The sequence below is a fragment of the Ailuropoda melanoleuca genome, chromosome 5 (genome assembly GCF_002007445.2).
Source record: "Ailuropoda melanoleuca isolate Jingjing chromosome 5, ASM200744v2, whole genome shotgun sequence".
NCBI classification, from domain to species: domain Eukaryota; kingdom Metazoa; phylum Chordata; class Mammalia; order Carnivora; family Ursidae; genus Ailuropoda; species Ailuropoda melanoleuca.
Window position 1 is genome coordinate 78,575,989 of NC_048222.1, and position 17,022 is coordinate 78,593,010.

General features: G+C 51.1%; 1 protein-coding gene across 9 annotated transcripts in view; it reads left to right on the top strand.

Annotated features, from left to right (window-relative positions):
- The window catches only part of PTK2B (protein tyrosine kinase 2 beta), a 121,799-nt gene extending 106,417 nt beyond the window's left edge, over positions 1–15,382 (top strand). For 8 of the 9 annotated variants that reach the window (XM_019794326.2, XM_019794327.2, XM_034661325.1 and 5 more), the window contains 10 exons: positions 2,406–2,514; positions 3,788–3,853; positions 5,111–5,236; positions 9,409–9,555; positions 9,777–9,812; positions 10,179–10,203; positions 11,605–11,651; positions 12,336–12,473; positions 12,725–12,805; positions 14,288–15,382. In XM_019794326.2, coding sequence (XP_019649885.1) covers positions 2,406–2,514; positions 3,788–3,853; positions 5,111–5,236; positions 9,409–9,555; positions 9,777–9,812; positions 10,179–10,203; positions 11,605–11,651; positions 12,336–12,473; positions 12,725–12,805; positions 14,288–14,503 — 991 coding nt within the window. In that variant the 3' untranslated portion in view covers positions 14,504–15,382. The remainder of the gene's footprint in view (positions 1–2,405; positions 2,515–3,787; positions 3,854–5,110; positions 5,237–9,408; positions 9,556–9,776; positions 9,813–10,178; positions 10,204–11,604; positions 11,652–12,335; positions 12,474–12,724; positions 12,806–14,287) is intronic. The other variant, XM_019794328.2, reaches the window with a different exon arrangement.
- Positions 15,383–17,022: the final 1,640 nt, after the last annotated feature.

Sequence of the window (17,022 nt, forward strand, 5' to 3'; positions counted from 1 at the left end):
TATCCTCATGGCCACCTTAGGGATGAGAGAATTCAGGCTCAGAGCTGTGGCAGTGACGGGTGGGGCTGGGACTTGCACCAGGACCTCCCCTCTGACCAGCACGAAGCCATGTGTCCAAGCAGAATTGGCTGGTCCTCCCAACAGAACCATGGTGCCACACATGTCACAGAAGCTCAGCAGCTCGGTCAGAGGACAGGGGATTGACCGAGTTCACTGTCATATAGGAACTCACAGACAGTCGATGGTTTAGACTTTCATTTCGATGTGCCTGTGCTCTTTGCAGAGATTGGGGGTGTGCCTTACAGGAGGCCCAGCTCGGGCATGGGACCTGCATTCCCTCAAGAGGATCTTGTGCCTCTCTGCCTTCGATTGTTCCTCCCAGATAGGGGGGAAGGGAGTGATTGATTTTTGACCATTTAGATAGCGACCCGGGGGTCGCCTGTCCCTTCTCAATAGAGCATTGGCAGCCTGGAGGTCTGATCTTTCACCCAAGAGCCATTATTCTCTCGTAGTGGAGGGTGCTGTCAGAGCACATGTTAGATGGTCCCCCTGTTTCCTTGGTGGCTTGCGTGCCAACAGCTCCTCCTTGCGTCGTCTGACTTTTTTTTTTTTTTTTTGCATCCTTTAGGGCAGGGATCAGCAAACTTTTTCTATAAAGGGCCAGATAGTAAATATTTTGAGCTTTGCAAGCCATATATGGTCTCTGCTAAAATGACTCAACTCTGCCTTTATAGCTCAAAAGCAGCCACAGACAATACATACTTCAATGTGTGAAGCTGGGGTTCACTAAGACTATGTGGGGGAACAGAAACTTGAATTTTATATAATATTCACATGTCATGAAATTTCTTCTTTTTATTTTCTTCAGTCGTTAAAAAATTGTAAAAATTATTCTTGGTTTGGAACCATATAAAAATAGGCAGAGGGCTAGATTTGGCCTGTGGGCAATAGTTTGCCGACCCCTGCATTAGGGAATCTAGTGTTTAATTAATGTTAAAAACAACTGACTTTACACTGCAGTCAACATGTTGGCATTTTTTAGAGAAAGAAAAGAGCCCCTGGCAACTGCTTTGTGGGGAGATACCCCCAGGGGCAATCTGGGACTGCCCAAGCTGGGGCATTGGGAATAACTCCTGAGTTTGCTTGTGGGGCCATGGGTTCCAACATGGTCTGCAAGGCCTCCAGCTTAAAAGACCTCTGTGTTCCTGTTTGTCACTTTGTTGACACCCCTGATTAATTCTAGTCTCATCTTTTGGTCCTTCATAAGGGAAATTTGAGGAGCCAAAGAGTTCCAGGAAAAGTATTTGAAAGATGTAATTTGAAAGGGCCAAAAAAGTTCAGGGGTGATGAAGGTAAGAGGGGGATCTTAATTCATTCTGGGGGATTAGGAACCATGGGGAGTTGTGACAGGTGCTTCTCTGTGGGCTGAGAAGCATGCCCCATTAGAGCAACCAGGCCCTATGGTTGCAGACTTTCTGGTGTAATTGGAAGGATATCTGAAGACCCCAAGGACCTCAGGATACCCTCCTCAAGCTACAGCCTGGCAGTCCTCCATTAGAGTTAAGAAAGGATTTGATGAGTATTTCCTAATCTTGTGGGCATAAGAAGAGCCCTTTTAATGTCAAATTTTGAAAATTCCTGTAACAATAGTTACATTTTCAGAATTTATTGGTTGGCAAAATCCATTAAGCTATATAATGAATTTTTTATATAATGTACAGTATAATGCATGTACACTTGAAAATACAATACAAATATTGTATATTTGGTAGCACGTAATACTTGGTCTACAGACAATGCTTGGTACACATATGAACATGTGAATTCAGGGACCCCCTGTGATCATTCCAGAGTCCTCTAGGGTTTGTGATTCCCAAGTTGGGAAACACTGGATTGAGTAAGAAGAGCAAGAAGCATGCACATACCTAACCCAGAAGTTGAATCCACAGCCATTTCTCATTAGTACACACCAGGAATGTGTTGGTGGGTGGTTTAATGAAGAGGAGGAGATGTAGAACACAGGCCTTGGTCTTGAAGTTGGCTGGATATCAGACATCTACATAGGGGGTTGGTGCCAATAGCAGGCACAGGAAGACAAGATGCGTGGGAGGGGGCAGGAGACGCACTTACACTGACCTGTGGGGCTGGCTCTCCGAAGACTTTTTCCCACCATGGATCCATTCCAGTGATTCTCCCAACTTCATTGTTGGGAAAACAGCCTCAGGGTCCATCTTCCAGCCTTCTCAGAAGGGTCTCCCCAGGCCACTCTACAAGGAGACAGAAATGGGACCCAATGGTCCTTCTCTGGGCCTCTCCAGGCTTTAGAGGAAGGAGTGCAGAAAAGAGGCCCCAGGAGCATCTTTAACTTTGTTCCTCTTTCTTTATCTGACCTGACTCCTTGGCAGTGACATTTATCAGATGGAGAAGGACATCACTATAGAGCAGGAGAGGAATGCTCGCTACCGACCTCCCAAAATCTTGGAGCCCACAGCCTACCAGGAACCCCCACCCAAGGTAAACCAAGCCCTGGTCTCATGAATCCTGTGAATCAAGCAGAGCTGGGTCTCCATCTAGCCCATTCCTGGCCTGACTATGTAACTCCTCTCTCTTCCTCCAGCATAGGCATGATGTGCTCCTATAGTCCTCTTGGCCCTCAACGCAACTGTCTATCTGTCAGCACTAAATTCAGCCTCCATAACATGGGTGCCCTGGCAGGTGTGGTCTGAGGCCCCAAGAGAGCAGACCCCTCGGAGGGCAGTTAGGCCAGGGAATCACCCTGGAAACTCTTTCCTTGAGGGGCTGGAGCACTTTTCTTTCTGGTGTTTTTCAGGAACAAATTGGATGTCCCTGAGGGCACATGAATGGGGAGTGTCCCTGGGGGCCTATGTCCAGCCTCCATGTCCACACCCTCCATGGCATCTCTGGGCTCAGAATCCAGTGTCCTGCTACCATGCCATTAGGTGGGTGGGTTTTGAGGGACCATATCCATATTACTCAGCTCAGGCTACCATAACAGAATACCATAGACTGAGTGTGGAGGCTAGGAAGTCCAAGACCAGGGTGCTGGCAGATTCATTGTCTGGTGAGGACTCTCTTCTTGGCTTTCAGATGGCCATCTTCTCACCGTGTCTTTGCACAGCAGAGAGAACAAGAGCTCTGGTGTCTCTTCTGATAAGGACACTAATCCCATCATGAGGGCCCCACCCTCATGACCTCATCTAATCCTAATTATCTGGCAAAAGTCCTACCTCCACATGCCATCACACTAAGGGTTGGGGCTTCAACATATGAATCTGGGGGGGGGACACAAACAGTCCATAACAAAGTCCTATCTGGTTCAAGGCCTTTTCTCACTGTCCCCCCTTGCCTGGCATGCCTTGACCCTTCCCTCAGTCAGGGCCCAGCTCAGTTTTCATCTCCTGCATGAACCCTCTGCAAGTGCCTGAGCCCTTGGTGACTCGTTACCTCTGAAGTATGTGGCTTTTGACAGCTGATTTGACAGGTGCTCCCATACCTAAAGAGGTTACACACCAGAGATCAGTAAACCCTTCAATTAGTGATGTCCCCCAGGAGGGCAGAGAGACAGGCTTCTTTGTACCTTCTCATCACTCAGCACATAATGGGTGCTCAGTAAGTGAATGCAAATTTTAATGATAACTTTTCCCCTCATCTCTCTCCTTCATTCTGAATAAGTCTGACCTGTGTCCAACACAACATTTCCCTTGGTGAGCTATGCTCACTCAAGAAGAGAGGCATGGTCTGACTCATCTCTGTGTTTTCTCTCCAGCCCAGCCGGCCCAAGTATAGACCTCCTCCACAAACCAACCTTCTGGCTCCCAAGCTACAGTTCCAGGTAAACATGTAACCAGAGGGCTGGGAAAGTTTGGGGCCATTCCTCATCTTGGACCTTCCTGAAATTCCATTCTTGTGCCTTTGAGGAATAGCAATGGAGTTATGGAGATGTTCTACATTGACTCTTCTTTGGTACCCATAAGAGAATTTGAACTCAGAGTGCCCAGAGATCAAAAGAATCAAAATGCAATTCTACCAGGCTGTCCTCAGCTAAGACTTGCCTTAAGCTCAGTCCATCTGTCCATAGTGTTTGTTGTTCTGTGTGCCTGCCTATAGCTACTTCTCTATGCCCAAGGACTCCCTGGTCCCCTACCAAGAGCAGAGCTTTCTGAGAAGGAATTTCAGGCAGTTGGGGACAGTTGATGTTCCCCCAGAGAATGGAGTTGCTCTCTGGGTCTCCCCATGGAGACTTTAGGCAAAACCCAGGTGGCCAGAAGCTGAGAGCAAAGTTCCATCGGAGCTTTCCTCATGCCTGCATCATTACCAACCATGGGATCTTCCCAAGATGTTGGTCCCTGTCTGAGAATGTCTCTGTCTTGTGTCTCTGTCCTGCATCTCAGTCATAGGGAACCAAGGCCCATCTCTTTTCTTCTCTTACATCCCTCAGTTCAGTCACTGTTCAACAATGGGGCATCTCAACCAGTAGAAACAATGTCCATTTATCTGGTGCTCCTTACAGAAAGGTGGTGTGCCATGGTCTTATATTTCTCAAGGAAATGCTCCAGTACCAAAACAAGGCCAACCAAGAACTAACAGATAAAACCTTGCTGTGTGAAGAAGAAAACATTGATGCAGAAGATAGAAGCAATATTCCTACAAAGAATCATACCTTTTTGTGTTGTTTAAAATAGTGATTAAATACAAACACACACACATTTCTGTGAGCTAATCATATCTGTCAGTTTGCAACATGCTTATGGAATAGAACTCCTTTCTGAAGAGTCCTGAAGGAGGAGACATGGACTCAGTAGGTCAGTAACATATGTGGACCCCATTATACGCAGAGTGCCGTATGATTGGCTGGAGGCCACAGGGGCTTCACTGACTCCTAGCCAAGAGCTGTGTGTGTCACCCTGCCATGTCTCCCAAACAAGACCAATGAAATGCCCACACCACATTCTTAGTTAGATCCTGAAGAATAAGTCCTGTGTCTCCAGTGGTGCCCATTATTGTTTCTTTGTGCTCATGTTTGTAGCAGCTAATTGTCCACCTTCTTGTCTTGTCCCTGTGCTGGTGCTTCTTTGCTTCTCGTGAATAGGTCCCTGAGGGTCTGTGTGCCAGCTCACCTACGCTCACCAGCCCTATGGAGTATCCATCTCCTGTAAACTCGCTGCACACCCCACCTCTCCACCGGCACAATGTCTTCAAGCGCCACAGCATGCGGGTAAGAGGGCTCTGCATGCTGGGTCCTAGCCCGAACTCAGGAGGCTGCTAGAGGGAGGTGTCTGGGACACCAGGAACCCCACATCCTCCAGCTCAGGAGGGGCCCTCCATGCTTTAATGCACCAGTCAGCCCACCAAGGGGCTCTGTAACTCCCTCTCCTTTGCAAACACATTGGAAGCTGGGGGCTGAGTCAGGCTCTGCTCCCAAGGACACCAGCTGGAACTGGACCTGCCCCTGTCCATACTCTGGTGCTGTGTCTCAGGGCCCTTTTCTGAGCACTGGGGAGTAGTGTGGAGGCCTGTGGGCAGAGGGCAACCAAGCCTGATGGTGCCAGAGAATAAAAGATCCTGGAGGCTCTGCCCAGTTCTGCCCTTCCTGCCTGATTGCTTCGGTTGCTAAATCTCTCCTTAGTCAAAGGAAAGGTTTCCTTGTGGCTGTACTCCTGCTGCTTTTGTAAAAGTTGATGTCGTATTGGAAGGAGCTTGGGGGTTAGTGCGGGGCTAAACCACCCTTCCCAGTCACGTCTTTGTGTAACCGCCAATAAGGCCCTGAGTACTTCATGGATTAGCTTCTAATTGTGAAGTCTTGTAAGGAAAAAAAAAGCAGCTTTGCTTGTAAAAGAGATAACCACTTTTCACTTTACTAAACTGAGTCTTGATACATGACAAAACAAACCAAAGGCATTATTTTAGTTCTAACTCTGTATACATGTATATTTCAGGCTCAGTATACATGACTCTAAAAGTTTTAGGAAAAACTCCACGTTTATTACAATAGATGTGAAAAATATGGGAAAGTTATGTTGATATATTCTGTGCCATTATTTTTAATTTAGCAAAATTTTGAAATGTATAAAGTAACTTAGAATTCTAGGCAGCAAGATCTATTGTGGACTACATTTTCCCCTGATCTAGCTCATTTTCCTCTTTTAAATTAATTTAACCAATTTATATCTCAACATATACTTAACAATAATAGTACTGCATTTTTAAGTATGCACTATAATTTAGGCAACATTCATTCAGTTCCTCCACCTTCCTGTCCTTGACTCTATTCGTAATTGAGTTTTAGTGAGTTTTGCTTTAAAATGTGTCCTTTTAGAAAAAAGCTATTTTGCATATTTCTGTGGTGGCACTGCCTTTGTCTAATCCCTGCTTCACTGTAAGACTTTGTTCAGTTCCATAAAGACATACTGTGCAGAAGGAAAAAAGGACCTTTTGTGTCAGGGATTTACAAGTACTTGTCGTAAGGAAGGTCTGCCTAAAAGAATATAATGAATGTTTCTTTACGTAAACAAAAAAAGGTAAAAAATATAAAATCCATGTTATGATATACATCAGAAAGACTGAGAAAACCTCTTTCAGGTGGAATTCTGGAAAGGTATAATAGGCTTCCTGCAAAGCATCTGAGAGCCTTTAACAAAAATCAGACATGGTTTCCCCACAAGAACAATTTTCTACTGACTGACTCTCTTGCCTGGCTCATCTGGGAATCTGGCATTCCACACAAGAGTCAGGATGACAGCGATCTCCCTCTTGAAGACTTCACAATGAAGGTTTAAAATTATAATAAAATGCAATGAACTACCTTGTGCAGAAATGCTTTGCCAGGCACTGTCCTAGGTGCTGAAGGGAGAACAAGGGGGTTCTGCTTTCGGTGAGCTTCAGGCGGCCAGAAGGAATAGGGCAGGTGCACACTTACCTGTAATACAAGCCATAAAGCTGGGAGTGGTGCACAGAGGTAATGCAAAGGTGCAGTGGGAGTTCAGAGAGAATAGCTCTTTCCAGCTTCTTTTTTTCAGCTGGGCCTTGAACAGGTACGGGGATAAAAGAGGCAGAGGCATCAGTAGGAGCCAAGGCTGAGTGATGGAAAACCACAGGGCAAGTACAGGCGCTGGATGGATGCATTTGGAGGATGCATTTGGAGGTAGAAATAAAGCTGGCAAGATGGGAGGGGGTCGTCAGATTATGGGAGGAGTCGCAGCTTTCGAGAGTCATTTTAAGACACCACAAGAGCCTGATTCCTTGTAAAAGTGACCAGCAGTGTAAGTATCCATTGCCTGATAAGAATATCTGAGGTACCTTGCAGACAAGTAAGCCCTAAAGTGATCAATTTTTTAAATCATATTTTCTCCCTGAGTTTTATTATGAAATTGTAAGACATAAGAAAACATTTTCCAATACATGTTAAAATATTTGGGAGATGGTGATCAGGCTTTGGACATCCTAGACAGTTGAGTAATGGGAATTTTCCTTTAACACTTACAAAACTATACAGTGCTTTCTTGAGTCTACAAACTTCCTCTACCAGTACTTAGTCTTTCTCAGTCTAGTCTAGTCTCACCTGGAGATTCCTAGCTCGATATTCAGAATATTTGACACTTAGTTCCTGTGTGTCACTATTTGTCAATAGCCTAGGGTAGCCATACCATTGTGTTTGTAGGTATCGACATTTAACTGCAGATGTTTGTAACCTTCAAATACCCTCATTTTGTAGCATCAGCCTCTGGGAAATAAATCTTACTTATTTTATCAATTCTATGATTGTGAAATACTCTTATGCCCTGAAACTTATTTCTTAAAATAAGGTCTAACTCAGTAGACTTTCAGCCGAGATGATCTTGCCTCCGAGAGGACATTTGGAGATGTCTGGAGGCATTTTATTGCAACTGCGGAGATGCTAAAAGCATCTATTTTGTGGACTTGCTGTTGAGCATCCTACAATTTACAGGAAATTTCCCCCAAGAAAGAATGATCTGGCCTCACATGTTAATGGTGCTGAGGTTGAGAATGCTGGTCTAACTGTTGCTTACTTCATCCTGTGAGAACAGGGACATCGCATATTTTATCCTCACTGCCCTCCCAGCACCCATCCCTATGCCTGCCACATAGTAGCTGCTTAACAAGTAGCTGTGGAATAGAGCAACAAAGAATATTTCAGCAAGAAATCTAACTTGTGGCGGGGGTGGGGGGAGTAGTGTTAGAAATCAAGAGCCGCGATCGAAGCTCAGCGAGCACTAGGAAAAACAGACCAATGTAACTAATTTGAAACTGTGTTGTTATATTCAAGTGTATTTCAAAGGGTTTGGTGGGGAAAATCTTTTTTAGAGGCTTGGCAGAGATTATGGCTTGCTGAAGTAGAGAATAATTTTTAGCATTCTGTGCTAGTGACATGTATGTAAAATGCCCACTTTAAAAGCAAGGATCTGAAGAGGCTGCTCGTCTGGATGTCACAGAAGGGTCCTGCCCCCGACAAAGGTCACCTCAGGGCTTCATGCAATCAAAAGAATGACAATAGCACTCATGAGTCCAGGAGGCCAAGGTGATCGTGTGCAGCAGAAAAAAGCCAAAGTTTGAAGGGACAAGCAGATAATGATATAAACGAACTCTGGGGAAGATTGAGGGGGAAGAAGGAGTAAGAAAACATGTAACACCTTCTGTTTAAGAACTCCCAGGTGAAACTGTAGTTCCAGAGCCCTTCAAATGAGTGAAAAGGTGGGTTGGATTACTAAAGCTAGGGAGAGCAAGCATGTACCGCACATCTGTAGAACCATATTGCTTTAAATTTCGTTCTTCACTTTTCTCTTAGCTCATGCATTTCTTTTAGCCTTTGGATCGATAACCCAAGCTACTACTAGCTTAGTAAAGAGTATGTTTTCATAAAAACGCACAATCACACGGCTGCGCGCTGTTGCTCCTTCCCTCACCCTGCATCCCTCCGTGGACAGCTTTGCGGGACGGCACACAGTGAGGCTAGAGGCAGCGCCACGCTCCTCGAAGCTCCCAGACCCCCTGCCACAGTGTTCTGGTGGCGATAAGCACTCAAGGCTTTCCAGAGGGCTGGCTTTGGATTTTTAAATGTATAAAGTGACTGTAACCATGACAAATGCCAACTGAGCAAATACTATTAGGGCAGTAATTTGAAAATGGAATTGGACGAGCAGATCCCGTAATTGTTTAAATACGATGCACGTTCAGTGCTGTGCTTTCGGGTTTGACATGACACCAGTAACTGGGTGCATACATGGCTGTGGATTTAAGAACAAACCTTGCAAGAAGGAAAGCAGCCAGCGAGGCCAAGGCTTGTGGCTCCCACAGGCTATTCAGACCCACTGCCTGGGTCTGGGCACTGGGCTCATTGTGTCCTCTCCTCTCTCCCCGCTGTCCTCTCAGGAAGAGGACTTCATCCGACCCAGCAGCCGAGAGGAGGCCCAGCAGCTGTGGGAGGCCGAGAGGCTCAAGATGCGGCAGATCCTGGACAGGCAGCAGAAGCAGATGGTGGAAGATTACCAGTGGCTGAGGCAGGAGGAGAAATCCTTGGTGAGCAGCCACTGAGCCGTGGGTGGGAGGGCCACCCCACTCTCTGCAGCGCTGCTGAACACAGTGTGATAAAAGTGCTTGAATGGGAGCCACGTCCACACCACTGTGTCCCCTTGGGTCCTCTTGCGCCCCCAGCTGATGAGAGGGAATGCTCTCCATGTGTCCTTAGGGTTTTCAGTTCTAGAATCCTAAGTTGTTTGCTTCGATTTCCTCCTCCGCAGGACCCCATGGTGTACATGAACGATAAGTCCCCGCTGGTAAGTCACCGGGAGAGATGGCTGCCTTAAAGTCAAGGCCTGGGAAGGTGTTGGAGAGAGCGGGACCCCAGCGCCAGGCTCCCTGCCTGCCCATCCCTTCCCTTTTTGCCTCTGCCCCTGGGAGCTCGACTTCTCCCCTCACTGTGATCTCCACGAAGCTCTGAAGTCCCGCTGGTGGTTCCTGAGCTCCCGCTAGATCTACACCCATAGTGCATCCCGCCCTGCCACAGGGCCCTCAGGCTCCCGGGCGGCCCCCTGCCCCTCCGGCCTCCAAACGTGCAGCTGAGGGTATGGGGAACAGGCCAAGGTCGGCAGCGGGTGTGCCCAGAGCTGCATTGGTGACATGTTCTCTCTCCTCCCTTCCAGACCCCAGAGAAGGAGGCTGGCTACAGTAAGTGTTGGCGCCTTCCTTTTGGCGGGAGCTGCCGCTTGACCTCTGGTGCAGAACCGTAACGCATGCTCGATGCCCATGGCAGAGGCCGCAGGGTCTCTTCACTGTTTTCAGAAACTCCGCCTGTTTCAGTTCAGAGCATGCAGACAGGGCCTGTTTGGGAACTGATATTCACCCTCTGCTCCATCCACCACCCCCGTCCTCTCGCTGCCTCAGCACGCTCTCATCTCTCCCTTCTGCCGGGGTCCTCTGCCCTCTTGCATTTATTTGGAGGCCTTGGTGGTCCTTCCTTCCTATCTGCCCCTCACTCTGTTGGAGGGTGTCCCCAGGGGACAGTAGCTCTGCCCACCTCCCCCAGCTGATGCCTCTCTTCCCTAGGCCCAGGGCACGGAAGAGAGAGGTCAGGCAGGGAGCAGCCGAGGCCACAGGGCCTTTCCAGAAACTGCTGCTGAAGGGGGAGCAGGAAGAGCCGGCAGTGAGCCAGGTTCATCGCCATCCTCCTGGGGGGTGCAGCTGATGATGGTGGTGATGGGGATGGTGACAGTGATGACAATGACAACTGTCCCAGGAAGCTGAATGCTAGCCAAGCGCGGGCCCAAGTTGCTTGCAAATGTCAGCTTACAACCCCACGGCAACTCAATCGGATAGGTACAATGAATCATTATGTCCATTTTACAAAGGACATGAAACTGAGGCACGGAAAGTTCAAGTTACTTACCCAAATTCACACAGCTGGTAAATAGCAGAGCTCTGATTAGAGCCCAGGCAGTCGGCTCCAAGGTCCCTTCTGGGCGAACCCTCCTATTTAACAGATGAAAAGTAAGGGCCAGGGAGTGTAAGGGAGCTGCCCCAGGTCACGCAGCTATCTGGTGGCCGAAGGGAAAGTAGAAACAGTCTTCTGGCTTCCATTCCTGCTCCCTCTTCCAGCAACTCCACAGGCCTTGCGCGTGTCTTTGCTTTTCAAAGTGTGGAGTCAATAGTGTGTTTCGTCTCTGTTTCACTTCCTGGGCCCCCCAAATGCTCAAAGCAGACCATCAGGGATTCCTCACAAAGCTACCCCATTAGTTGCTCTGGCACTGGGGTAAAGTTTCTTCCCTGGAGCGTGGGCTCGGGGGCCTGTGTGCACCCAGCAGAAGCTAGAGCACCAGCTGTAACCACTCCATTGCCACTGCAACTTTGGCTTTTTCTATCAAGTGGACAGCAGTGCTTGGCTGTGGGAGGACCAGGGAGACCAGAGGTTATTTTCCCAGCCACCTTCCCGGAAACACCTTCGACCTTCGTTTCCCTGGGTCTCCCGGTAGCAGAGGAGAGGGGTTGGCTTGGTTATCAGCAGGTATGAAGGGAGGGGCCGGGGGGGCCGAGACCTCCCCCTCACACACTCACTCTCCCTCCCCCTCGCAGCGGAGTTCACGGGCCCGCCACAGAAGCCACCTCGGCTGGCCACGCAGGTATGTGCTGGTAATGGGTTTGAATCAAGGCTCCACGAGACACAAGGCCAAGGCCATGGGCTGTGAAGACTTCAGACGCCCTCAGAAATAACCCAGTCCTGCATCCTCATTATACAGCTGAGCCCAGAGAGAAGTACCTTGTCTAAGGCCACACAGCGAATTCCTGAAAAGGGGGAAGCCCAGTCTCCTCATCTCCCGTGCCCCCTCCCTGACCTGGAGGAAAGCTCATTGACCCAGCCCTAGGAGCAGGAAGTGTGGACCCTTTCCTCTCTCAAGCTGCCCCCTTGGCTTCCCACACGCACACTGTTCTTACAGTAGTCTGGGACCAGGTGCCGGCAGTCCTCACTCTGGAACAGTGGGTGTGAGCCTTGGCTCCAGTTAGAATCATCCGAGGAGCTTTGAAAACCACCCGGCTCCCAAACCCAGGTGATGGTTCTGTTGGTCTGGTGTGACACCAGCGACCAGTATTTTTTTAAGATTCCCTGGCCGACTGTCCTCTGAGAACCACTGCCCTGAAAGCAGAAGGGAGGGAAGCACCCCCAAGGACAGGGCACCATTATTTCAGAGAAGTCTTTTCAAACTGGGCTGGTGGCTATGTTGGCACCAGTCATGCCTGCCCGAGAAAGACTAACAGTGTCCCCCAAACTCACAACCATCCCCCCTGCCACTTGCTTTCCCCCCCAGTCCATCCAGCCCACAGCCAACCTGGACCGGACCGATGATCTGGTGTACCTCAATGTCATGGAGCTGGTACGGGCTGTGCTGGACCTCAAGAATGAGCTCTGTCAGCTGCCCCCTGAGGGCTACGTGGTGGTGGTGAAGGTGAGAGCCGCAGACAGGGTGAGTGGAGGCTGCTCACCCTGGCCCTGGGTGGAAGGGGGTGGCCCTGAGCTTCCTTGTCCGCCCAGCAGGTGCCTTTCCCAAAAAGACTCCCTTTCATGCAAAGTGTCAGGGGGATTTTAGTGCCAGGTAGTCGTGGAGGGCAGGTGCCATCCCAGGAGGGCTCTTCCCCGGGGAAACACAGCTTTCTCCAAAAGCAAGAGGTGAGAGTCACCCTACCCCCTCTCTCACAGAACGTGGGCCTGACCCTGCGGAAGCTCATTGGGAGTGTGGACGATCTCCTGCCCTCCTTGCCGTCGTCCTCCCGGACAGAGGTGGGTGTGCTCCTCCCACACAGTGTCGTCCGCTGTCACTTCTGCCCTTCACCTTCACCTGCCCCGGCTGTGCTTCACAGTGCAGAAGCGGAAGGACCCCATAGGCAGCCTCATGTCTGTCTCCAAGCCTCTTGCACATGGCTCTGCACGACAAATCTGAGCGGGACCCCAGGGGGGCTGAGGTGGTGCCCAGGGACCCCACCAGCCTCCTGGTGGGGGGGTCTCCCCATGTAAGTCTTAGAGAGTTGCAGTGATTTGGTAACGCACGAGGGTGCGCAAGTGAAGACACCTGCCACGGTAAGGCTAAGTGCGCTCAAGTACTGTGGTTCGGTACTTGGCAGGTGTGAGATGGGCTGGTGATGCTGCATTATCCAAGTGGGTGCAGTGAGGCACAGGGGTCCTTGTAAGAGGGTGGCAGAAGCAGACATCCTGTAAGAGTCAGAGAAGGAGATGGGATGACAGAAGCAGAGTTGGGCTAATGTTGCTCCTGGAAGGATCCGCAAGCCAAGGAAGGCAGCAACCTTTAGAAGCTGGAAAAGGCAGGGAACAGATTCTCCCCCTAGAGCCTGTAGAAGGAGCACGGCCCAGCTTCCCCTTGACTTTAGCCCCATAGGACCCATTCCAGCCTTCTGACCTCCAGCAGTGGAAGAGACTAATCTGTGTTGTTTCGAGCCACCCCGCTGGTCAGGGGTCGTTACCGCAGCCATAGGAGACTGAACGTAGTTGAACGCCAAACACTAGTGCCTCTGAACATGTGCTGGTTGTCTGCCCGGAAACCAGCACGGAGCTCAGCAGAACCCCAGGCCCCCTGCCAGGCAGCGTGAGCCACCATCTCCCAGCAACCCAGCACAGGTGACGGCCGCATCACACCACCTTCCCCACAACCTGTGACTGCTCAAGACGAGACAAGGCAGGAGGGCTTGGGCATTTCCCAGCCTTCCTCTGGGTGGCACCAGCAGCCCGTAGAGGAGTCCCAGCTGGAACCGTCCCTTCTGATGTGAGCGGTCCTTACCCTCCACGTGATGGCTCCGTCGTTCGTTTCAATTGGTAATATCTCGAGTGCCGAGTCTGCGCTCAGCCGTGCTAGGCACTGGGATATGGTGGTAAACCAAACCCTACAGCTCAAGCCATGGTCCCTCCTGGTCTCTCGATTTGAAGGTAGACAGCTAACGAATAAATGCACTTGTCCCGTGACCCTTCACAGTAACCTTGGGCCAGCACAAGGGATGCCGCAGTGAAGGGACAGTCTGTGGGGACGCACCAGACTGAGCTAGCATGGGGTGGGCTGGGGTCTGGGGCGTCTGCAATGTCTGTCCTTGCCGACCTGGCTCCAGCCCACATGGGGCCTTAGGCTCAGCCCAAGCTTAGATCAGACCTGTCCCCCCGAGAACCTCAGACAGCCTCGGCCAACACCAAAGGCTGCCCATTCTCCAGGCTTAAGCTCTGCAGCCCCTCAGCCTCTCCTGTGTGCTTTTCCTACAGATCGAGGGGACCCAGAAATTGCTCAACAAGGACCTAGCAGAGCTCATCAATAAGATGCGCCTGGCCCAGCAAAACGCCGTGACCTCCCTGAGTGAGGAGTGCAAGCGGCAGATGCTCACAGCCTCCCACACCCTGGCCGTGGACGCCAAGAACCTGCTCGATGCCGTAGACCAGGCCAAAGTTCTGGCCAATCTGGCCCACCCACCTGCAGAGTGATGGAGGGTGGGCGCCACCTGCCTGCGTCTTCTGCCCCTGCCTGTAGTGTTCCCTCCCCTGCCCCCGGCCCCTGCCTTGCCTTCGGTCATGTGGGTCTTCTCAGGGGGAAGGCTGCGGGGAGTCCTTCTTCCCTTGCCACTTTGCACGACCCCGTCTCCCCACCCCAACCCCCAGACTGTGCTGCTCAGGCTGCAGCTGGACAGAGGGGACTCAGGGCTATAGATGCCAGGGGGTGACAAAGAGGGCTCAGAGGGAGCTCTGCTGCTGCTGGCCGCTCCCTCCTCACACCCGCCTGCCCCATTGGGGTCACACTGGTCCCCCAGTGGTCACGATGGCTTTATGCATGGACATGGCAGGCCTATCTATTGGAGCCAAGCTATTCCTTCTTCTTCCGCCCACGGAGGTCCCTTGATGCGCAGAGGGGCTGGGGAAGGGCTTTCCTTTTGGGGGTGGGCGGCTGGCAAGATGAGGGATGGGCCTGGCTTTCTTGTACAGTGTATATTGGAATTTATTTAATGTGAGTGTGGTCTGGACTGACAGCTGTGTGCCCCCCTGAGGGGGGACCTGGGACCCAGTCCAGGAACAAGTTATTGGGAGTCCGGGCACAAGACGCTGTGTTGCCAACACGCCAAGCGTCGGGGAGAAGGGGAGAGACGAGGCCAAAACAGGACTTGGACCACAGTCTGCTCTCTTCCCTGTGCCCTTTCTCTCTCTTCCCTGACTTTGCCCCTTCCTTCTCTCCCTCTTTTCTTACTTCTCCTTTTCTCCGCCCCCTTTCCCATTTGGCCCCACCCCTCCCTCGTGTTTGTGCAAAATACTCTTTTACCTTCTTTCGATTGGACTTGTGGATGAATTAAAATTGTACCATTTGCTTTGTGGTTTGATCGTTTTGTTTGCTTGACCTGCTCTTTGTAGGGAGGGTGACGTTGACCTTGGGCCACCACCCTGGAAGAAATCGATTGTGCTCTGTTGGGCGCAGATCAAGAACCAAGAGCACGGAGGGGTGTGTGGTGACACCGGGGCAGGGGCGATAGGGTCAGGTGTGTGCTCCAGCCCCTTCGCCCCTGCGCCTGACCCAAGGATGACTTTCCAGTGGGGACCCAGAGCAGCCCCCTCCTGGGCCACATGAAGAACGCCGCTGGCTCTCTCCCAGCTGGTGTGCAAACAACTGGGCCTCCAGTGGGGCTTGAAAGGTCCTGGGGATGCTGAGGGGGGGTCCCACAGCTGAATGAGCGCTGGCCTTAGCTTTATTTTGTCTCTTTACTCACAAGCAGTGTGGATGGGAGATGGACTAGCACGAGGGAACATCACTGCACCAGCAGATCAGGTCTGGGAGAGGCAGGATGGAGGGGAAGGGAGGCTGGCAGGCTGCCCCCACAGGAGCCTGGGGGAGCCAGAAATCAGATGGGTAGCTGAGTGGGGAGTCTTGGGAAGAACTGAGGAGTGGGGACCTGGGCCAGGATGTTGCAGGTTTCCTCTGTGTGTGACAGGCAGAGGTGGGGGGGGTACCCCAAAGACCAAAGAGAAACTAAAAGTTTGCCCCGCTTGGCTTCCATTCCAGGATCCCCCCACAGTCCGGAGAGCCAGTGTCCTCTTCTGTTAGCTGCTGAGGTTCTGCCTTCTGAGGGCTGGAAAGGCAAGGGTGAGGTCTGACCCTGGAGCAGGAGCTCCTCCAGGCTCCAGCATGTGGCAGAGGCCTGTGGATTGCTGGATTCCAAGATGCGAGGATTCCCTGGCAGCACGGAGCAGCTCAGAAGCCATTGCGGGGCTTTAGGAAGGACCAGGAGGCCAGGCTGGGAAGGGAAGCCGTCCGGCAGCTTCTGCATTTACACAGCAGTCAGTGCAAAGTAACCCAGCTCACGCCCTTCAGTCACTCTGAGCAAATGTCCTGAGTGCTGGCCACCACTTGCCCCATGAATGGGTGGGAGGAGCAAGCTGCAAGCTTGAGTTGAGTCAAGGATGGCCCAGGATATCTTCATGGTTTGTCAACATGCATTCAAGGACAGATGGCGGGGACTACAGCACAGCCAAACCTGTTGGGGCCGGCTGGTGCTGAGCCAGTTTTCAGCGGGAAGGTGAGCAGGTGTTGCTAAAGGTGAGGGGAAGCCAGGGGTTCAAATGAGCTTCCAGGCAGTGGGATGGCCCAACTACCTGCATCCAACCACACATCCCTCTGCCACCCAGAAGGTCTGACCTGTACCTCTACCTGAACTGTGGCCCTGCTTCCCCCTTTCTCTCCTTCCAGGAGAGTCTTGACCATAGTTAGACCTGCAGGATCAGACTCGAGACACCCTAACCTACCTTTCCAACCTCCTCCCACAGCTCCCACACTGGAGCCCCATCTCAGCCTGCCTGCTCTGCTAGGTACCTTGGGGCTCATTCCTGAATCCAAAATGTTGTTCACAGCCCTTCCACCCCCGCCCCCGAGGCACCCTCTCCTCTCTTCCCCATGCACCCATCCTTTGAGGTCTGTGCCTTGACCCCCTGGATCGCTCCGCTCAGTCCTCCTATTACTCAAT